We start from the raw sequence: 8,199 nt of genomic DNA on the forward strand, positions 1-8,199 counted from the left end.
GTTAGGCTCCCATCCGTACATGGTTTACTCTGCATATCTTGCAGTCATTCCATCACATGAAATGGAACCAAATCAGAAAAATGGTATTAGACAACCGCATCATATCTATCTTTGGGATCACAACTTGTTCTATGCCGGGCTTAGCCAATGCGGTAGAATCCAGATGTTTTGCACTAGAATCCCCATCAGTCCCAGCCAGCACTGCTGTGCCCCCAAACATGTGAAGGGCACCAGATTGGAGATGACTGCTAAAATATGGCAAATGCCACCTACAGTCAACTTCAAAAGTTATTAAACTAGGGTAATTTATCTGGCATATATATTTATCTATAAAACGAAACTGTGTTTTAAACTGATGAGACTTATACCTGACAATCATTTCTAGTGAATTATAAGTAGTATCACTGCTGTTTTCTTTGGTTTCTGTGTACTATATTTATATAAAAAGGCAGTTAAAAAGACCATTGTAGTAAGCAAATGTTTTGTACAAAAATACAAAAATTTTAAAAGTATATTCTATATTACTGATCAGAATTGGCCTATATATATTTATATATAAAATTTATATATATTTATAAATGTATATTTATATAATTTGCCAGTATTTGGGATTTTAGCAAGTGGCTATTGTGTTTACACAGTAGGTTTGTATTCTTTTTTTTCTTCCTGTGGAAAAGTCATGATTTGTAGTCATCTTGGCATAGTCCATTGTTTTATAAATCTTCAGCATCTGTATGTTTTGTGGTTGAAGAGGATCTATAGCTGGTTTAGTCCAATTGTATTTCCAATTGACGCATTTGTGCAACGTTGTAAAGCCCCTGAAAAATTAGAAGATAAGGCGGACGAATTGTGCTGATGACTTTTTTCATCAATGTTCTCAGTGCTCCCCCTTTTGGTTGGGTGATGGTTCTGTCCCAGAGGATACTTCATCATTCAGGAAATCTCACTCATTTGTGTCTCTTATAAGGTTCACAGCCTATTACAATCCCAGAGCTTCAGCTAAAGCAGGAAAGGAAAAGCAATGCATTAAAGTGCTATAAACATAATATCTGTTTTTTGTTTTTTTTTAAATAAGAACAGAATTCATCACCTCAGAAGAGGCTAACGGCATGCAAATTTGATCCAATTCTGCCCAAAAGTTACAAAAAAATTAACATTTGTTTATTGTACAATGCAAACATATAAAGATGCCCAACACAAAAACAAAACACAAAACCTGGAAAAAATGCAATTCATTGGACTTTATCTATTCAGGAGAGGCTATTATGTATGAAAATTTCATCTAATTCTTTCCAAAGGATAAAAAGTTACAACTATTTTTAATTTTTTCAGTAATAGTGAATGGGAAAGACAATTCAGTTTACTGAACTGGGATTTGGACTGAACTGAACAACCTTCAAAGCACTTTATACTGAATCTGTGCCTTCTGGTATTGAAACTGAATCTTGTGGACGGTATATACCCCAGGTTGTTGTGGCTAAAGCTATGCTTGTATTTCTGAATCCTGAACATGCATCAAGGTGTCCTTACGTGGTAACTTGGAAACAGAAATCTATTGTATAGATTTTGCTTCATGAAGAGGTGGGTATATTTTTGGACACGAACTGTGCAAAATACATGGAGCTCATATTTCCAAAGTGTGGGAGGGGGACTAGAGGGGCTGTATAGTCTCTGGATTCCTGCCAGCACCTTAAAACTTCAATGGCTTGAACAATAGAAACTGAACTAGAAATAAGCTTTGATCTGTACATGACTGGGTTGAACTGCAATCCTCTTCTAAGGGCTTCCAACCAACTAGTCATACCCATAGAGGACTGGGTCCCCTCTTTTTCCAGCTGTTTAAACTTGGCTTGGGGTTTGGCCCTTGTAGCAAATGAGAATTGATCCTAGTCAAGGTTCTAGCATACCTTTGTCCATCTCCTGCTCACAAATAAAACTGTTAACATCTTCACAGTGAAAGTCGTTCCAAAGCCCAGCATGGATTAACCCAGCACAATCTTCCCCAGGTCCATGGCCGTGTTTCCAGTTATCGGGTTGTCCAGCGCTCCAGTTTCTTTCAACAAAACAGAAAATAGATCATTCCGCAAAACAAATAGCAAACCATCATGTGATACTGGGACAGATGAGAATAATAAAAACAAAAACAAAATACTGACAGTCTGTTCTGAGCAGAAAACACACTCCTTATAACAAACAATGCATGACTCTTTCCTGGAAATGGAAAACATCTGGGCTGCAGAGAAGAGAATCAATTCAACAAGCTGCCGAAGCTCAGAGACCTAAAATTAGTCCAATGAACTTTGTTCTGATTTGGGGATGGGCAAGGATGCGTAAGAAGTGGGTGGAGTAGTCTTGGGGCAGCATTTAGCTGCTTCCTCTGCAGCTGCAGATAAGCTACTGTGACATAAGGATGTCTTCCTGCTGGATTTGCATATGCATCCCCAAGTCAAAGCAAACTGGTAGTTTCTTGTTATCCAATACATGGAAAGAAGCAGAAAATAAGAGTTTTAAAATACCACAAACCCAAGGCATATTCACAGTTAACCAGCCAACACTTTGGCAAAGATGGCTTTTCTGCCTATGTTTCTTCAACCCTCTGTTGCACCTTTGGAAGAAAAATATACTGTTTGCGTAGCAAATTACATTTCAGATTGGAAATGAACAAAAAATCCTAACAAGTCCTTTAGCCTTTACAGAGTAAGTTAGTATTCTGCTGGAAATTTTACATGATGGGCCCAAAATCACTTGATTTATTAAATGGAATGTGCTGCCAATCTCAGGATTTTAAAGGATCATCTGTGTTGAAGAAACAGCTTATTAAGTGCAGGGCTGTGGCTGCTGGCTGAAGTGGATGGCACAGCACCCAAAGCTAAATAATATAAGGATTCAAGAACATGTTTGTCGAGCTCATGGAGTCTGAGTGACATTTTAGGAAGGCACCAAGTTTTCTAGAAAAAAACCAATTACATTTAGCTGAAGTGACTGTTGGTCTTTAGATCACAAAGGAACATGCAAAACACAACATAAGATAAACACCGGAAAAAGTTCAGAGGTGCTGCATAAAAAGTCACATGTGTCTATGCCTTCTGTGTTTGAAAGAGAGAGAAATAAAATGGCAATTTGGATTCAGATAAAATCAGACCCTCCCAGATTTCAGATGATAAACAGCAAGTGTACTTCCATAAATTGCACTCTATACTAAAAATGAAGACAGTTTCAATCTCAAAAGAAAGTAGGAACAGCTCTGCGTGCCTGGCTTTCTGCCTGTTAAACTGCAAGTTAGGTACGGCTTCAAACTTCTCATATTTAAACTTCTTTCATATTTTGTTTTTATGTGACTTGGGCTGTATTATCATGTCCACTTCTTTACCTCCCATGCAATATGCAAACAAACTCCCACTATACAGCCCTATATATTTTATCCCCACATACTATGGCAGCTTCTCAAAAATGTGAGCCCTTTGTATTAGAATCAAGCACAGCATATTTATAATTTATAAACTAAAATATACTTTCCTCTGCCCTTCTACCCAGATATGGCACACTTCAAGAATAGCTCACTGATTTATAGATGTTAATATTCTATTGAAGGATAATTTAACTGCTTCTAAAGGCACTCATGGTGGATAAATGTCTAATGCTTCAATACTGGAAGCAGCAGTCTGTTCCACCTGCCCCCCTCCCCATCATACTGTGGACAGAGGACATGACTCAACTGGCAGCAGATGAGAAGGTGACTTTCCATAAACACAATAAAGATAGGAAGTTCCCTAATATATAGGCTCTTCATACAAATCTATTTGCTTGGATGTCTAACCACTGATTTGGTCTGGACTTGATTTATTCTAATTTAGTTTGTATTATTTGACTGTTTTTGTTTCTTTTATGAAAATTCAATAAAAAGCCTGCTAACCTGACGGGGTTAAAGAGAAGTGGAAGGATACTATGTTCTAATATTTATATACACATAGGATTCATAGAAAGATACGAAGGGATCAGGATGTGTTGAGAGAGACAGAATGTGAATTTAGAGGTATCACCTTTGTTGACTTCACTTGGTCATTTGCTCTCAAAGATTGAACACTAAATCTTCAAAGATCTAGAACACTGAGAATTCAAAGATTTAACTTCATGTTGAGTTATGCTTGTTTTAGGAAGGTGATTTCAGTTAAGTAACTGGGGATTTCATCAAGATAAGACAGCACTAGCCAAGTTTGTGTTACATCCTTAACAAAGTGCCAAATGTTAGACAGATTGTGTCTGAAGGAGACAGGCATTATTTCACTTGGTGGGAATAACAGATTTCAGTTTCTGTGATCCAACTTTGGCCCTAAATGAAACATTGAACACCCTGATTACAGTTTAAAAGGAGCTTGCTCAGTTTGATCTTCTAGTAAGTTTCAATGAAAATAATAGAGAATATTTTCCTGTAACATTATGGCCTCTCTTTATGGGCAGTTGTAATACAAATTATTAAAAAATGAAGAATGAGTCCAAGATAAAAAATATCTGTGATTACTCTATCCCCAGTTCACAATAAAATTCCTTAACAAACTTGACTTATTATGGCTCCGTGATTCTTTTACTCAATGATCCATCTTCTTTTTTGGCAAGAAAATAAAACCTTGTGAATACAAGAGAGAGAAAGCCTGAATATAGAAGAGCAAAAGATAACAACATTTTATGGCAAAGCATTTCTTCAGAGAGTTGCAGCAATCTTTCCCATCTGCAGCATCCCGTCTGCATGGTGACAAATAAAAAATCCAACAGCAAGAACAGTAGCAGAAACAAAGAACAATTCATATCCTTCCTACACGTACATATATTCTGGTAAGGTTCCATCCAGCCATCGCCATTCATCTTCTTTCACTGAGTCCGTGAGGCCAATCCAGAAGCTGCCTTTTGCAACAACCTGTTTTTTTAGCCATTGCTGTGTACAGAAGAAAGTACTGGTTGCGTTATTCCATATCTCAAAACATGTAAAGTCTTTGGGCATAAAAGTCCCTCGAGTCCCTTTTATTCTAAGTTGACTACTCGTGGTTTTGAGTTCCATTGCTTATAACCTATTATCAAATTATAGTTAACGTAAATGTTAATTAAGCAGTGACCACTTTTGCTTCAGACAATTGCCTATTAGCAAGCACCCTTATAGAGTCGAGCTACATGCCTTGCGAGATCCATGGGTGAGTCCCACCTCTCCTCCATTTCTTTTTAGTGAAATATAGCCATGAGGAAGAGGTCTGCCAATTGGTAAAAAGCAGTAGGAGGGAAAGGGTAGGGAATGTTCAACACATTTTCTGTGTGCTGTTTTTCCAATCAACATCAACCTCCACACCCTCAGTCAAGCTAGTAGAGGGGTCACCAACTTTTTTGTGCCCATGGGCACATTTGCAAACTGGATGACCTATTGTGAGCACCATGCACACACTGGAACCATACTCGCATGCAGGCACACACCACAGCCACACACGTGAATACCCACTCTCCCCTTCACCAGCAGTTAGGCTGGATAAAAAGCCTTCAATTAGCTACAAAAGAATTACCGTATTTTTCGCTCTATAAGATGCACCAGACCATAAGATGCACCTAGTTTTTGGAGGAGGAAAACAAGAAAAAAAAAGTATTCTGAATCTCAGAAGCCAGAACAGCAAGAGGGATCACTGTGCAGTGAAAGCAGCAATCCCTCTTGCTGTTCTGGCTTCTGGGATAGCTGCGCAGCCTGCATTCGCTCCATAAGACGCACACACATTTCCCCTTACTTTTTAGGAGGGAAGAAGTGAGTCTTATAGAGCAAAAAATACGGTATCTTTTCAAGTCTAATTTGAAAGGTGGTAGGTTTGGGGGGGAGCAGCACTGTGTGGGCACCAGAGAGGATCTTTGGGCGCATATCACACAACTGTCACACTGACAATCAACTGTCTAGAAAGCAAAAGGTATTATTTTCCCCTGTGGGGCCAATAATGCCATGGATAGGGCAGAATTTTGACTGGGAAAAATAGTATGACGGGAAAGAGTGATACTTCCTCACTCACTGATGCTGCTTTGAACAATTGGCAAGGTCTAATCAATTCAGTAAAAGAAAAATTCAGGAGATGAAGCACAGCTCCATGTAGCTTGGCCCTAAAAATAAACATTGTCAACACTTTTTAAGGAAGTTACTAGTACTCTTTATCAGCAACAGCCACAAAATTCCCTGTGTCGCTCTTTTGTGCAAATAGGCCCTTACTGAGTTTGGAGTTGGAACTGTTGGAAAACTGAAACTATGTAATAACCCCTGCTGTCCCCCGCCAATATTTTGATATCCATGTTGCTGAGGTTCCACCTCTAGTCAGAGTATCAGATGTGGGTTATACCTGCTCCTCTTTACTGTTTATAAAAACCAAATGTGATGATTTTTCTTCACAGAAAGCCTTTGCGTCTTCAAAAATGGCTCTTTCCGATGAAAAGTAGTAACAATTGCCCGAAAAATTCTTCCAGTAAACAGGACAACCTGAAACATGGAACACTTTTGTTCAGCCAGTGAGCGATAGAAAATTGGGCCCCCATAAATACCTGAATTGATGTGATCAGTTTCTAAATGTCTGGACACCACTGTATTGTAGTACAGTGACATTCCACAATTTAGAATCCAATCAATTTGACAAACAATAACGACTCCAGAATATAATTTGAATGGCATTTCCATTCATAGAGCTGCAGTCATATCTTTCTAACAATCCGGCCTTTAAATCTATTTTCTGACAAGTATAAAGGGCAAATCAGGTACAATTTGACTAGAAGTCACTTTGAGACACAGACAGACTGGTAGAGATGTATGTGAGCAAAGAGCTTACCATTAGCCTCGCTTTGTAGTGCCACCGGTATTCCTGGACCTGGTGGGCCAGGAGGTCCAGGTTGGCCCTGTAGTCCACGCATTCCAGGTGCACCAGGCAGACCAGGCAACCCACGTGGACCAGGTATTCCTGGCTCCCCAACAATTCCTTGTAGACCTTGAGGTCCAGGGGGGCCCTGTGGGCCAGGGGGGCCATCTTTGCCAGGTGGTCCAGGTAGTCCTGGTTCTCCACTAGGTCCTGGCAGACCAGTCTTCCCCGTTGAACCTCTCTGGCCTTTGGATCCAGGTGAACCTCTGGAACCTTTCCCGCCTTTTTCACCAGGTGGTCCAGCTGGTCCAATCGGTCCCTTTTCACCTTGAGGTCCTGGTGGTCCTGGTTCACCTTTTTCTCCTTTTTGTCCTTTGGGCCCAGTAAGGCCGGTAGGACCTTGGGGCCCTCTGTCCCCCTTGGGACCTCTCGGGCCTGGAGGTCCTGAAATAATTTGAACATGAGGGGAAAGTTAATATGGCAGTTCTATATATTACAATTAAATTACAGTAAAAACACTGGATTGCTGCATCACAGTACCAAGGACTGTGTATATGTATGTGGGCAAAGAGACTGGAACAGGTTTAGGAGCATAAGAAAAGCCCTGCTGGTAAGACCGAAGGCCTATCTAGTCTAGGGTCCTGTTCTCACAGTGGCCTGGGACATGATTCCCAGGAACTGGTATTTAGAGACAGATTGCCTCTGATACTGGAGGTAGCATATAGCCATCATGACTATGAGCCATTAAATAGTCTCATCCTCAATGGATTTGTCTAATCCCCCTTTGAAGCCATCTAAGTTGGTTTCCTTCAAGTACATCATGTAGCAATGAATTCTCTAATTCTATGCCGTGTGAAGATGTACTTCCTTTTGTCAGTCCTGAATCTCCCACCTTTCCGCTGCATTGGATAATCCCCAGTTCCATTACTAAAGAAGGAGTATAAAACCTACCTCTGTTAGCTTGGGGCATATTTTTTTGTGTTTAATGTCTTTCTATGGTATAATAGCACACATACTGCATGTCGGGAAGTATGCCTGAGTTAACAAAAGGATACATAGTCGATACCTATCAAATTCTTGATAATCAGAACAAATTTTTGATCATCAGAACAAAGGGAAGCCTCTAAATGCCCATTTTTTCCTGCTCTCCAGCACTCTCTCCGACTCATGGGAACAGCTCCCCCCCCCCAATCAAGTAAAACAATAGAAATACTTAACTGACCAAACACGTCAGTTCTGCTCCCCCCCCCCCCAACAAAAGTCCTGCCAATCCCCCCAACAAAAATCTTGGCCATGCACATGCTCCTGCTCTCTCTTCAACTAGAGTTGAAGCTCTGAG

General features: G+C 40.1%; 1 protein-coding gene across 1 annotated transcript in view; it reads right to left on the reverse strand.

Annotated features, from left to right (window-relative positions):
- Positions 1-464: 464 nt before the first annotated feature.
- Positions 465-8,199, reverse strand: part of COLEC12 (collectin subfamily member 12) — an 87,282-nt gene continuing 79,547 nt past the window's right edge. Inside the window, exons 9-10 of the mRNA XM_083450255.1 lie at positions 1,908-2,053; positions 465-999 (exon numbers count right to left, since the gene is read on the reverse strand). Of these exons, the coding sequence (XP_083306381.1) occupies positions 980-999; positions 1,908-2,053 (166 nt within the window). The 3' untranslated portion in view covers positions 465-979. The remainder of the gene's footprint in view (positions 1,000-1,907; positions 2,054-8,199) is intronic.

This window comes from Podarcis tiliguerta, assembly GCF_965153285.1.
Source record: "Podarcis tiliguerta genome assembly, chromosome: 7".
NCBI lineage: Eukaryota > Metazoa > Chordata > Lepidosauria > Squamata > Lacertidae > Podarcis > Podarcis tiliguerta.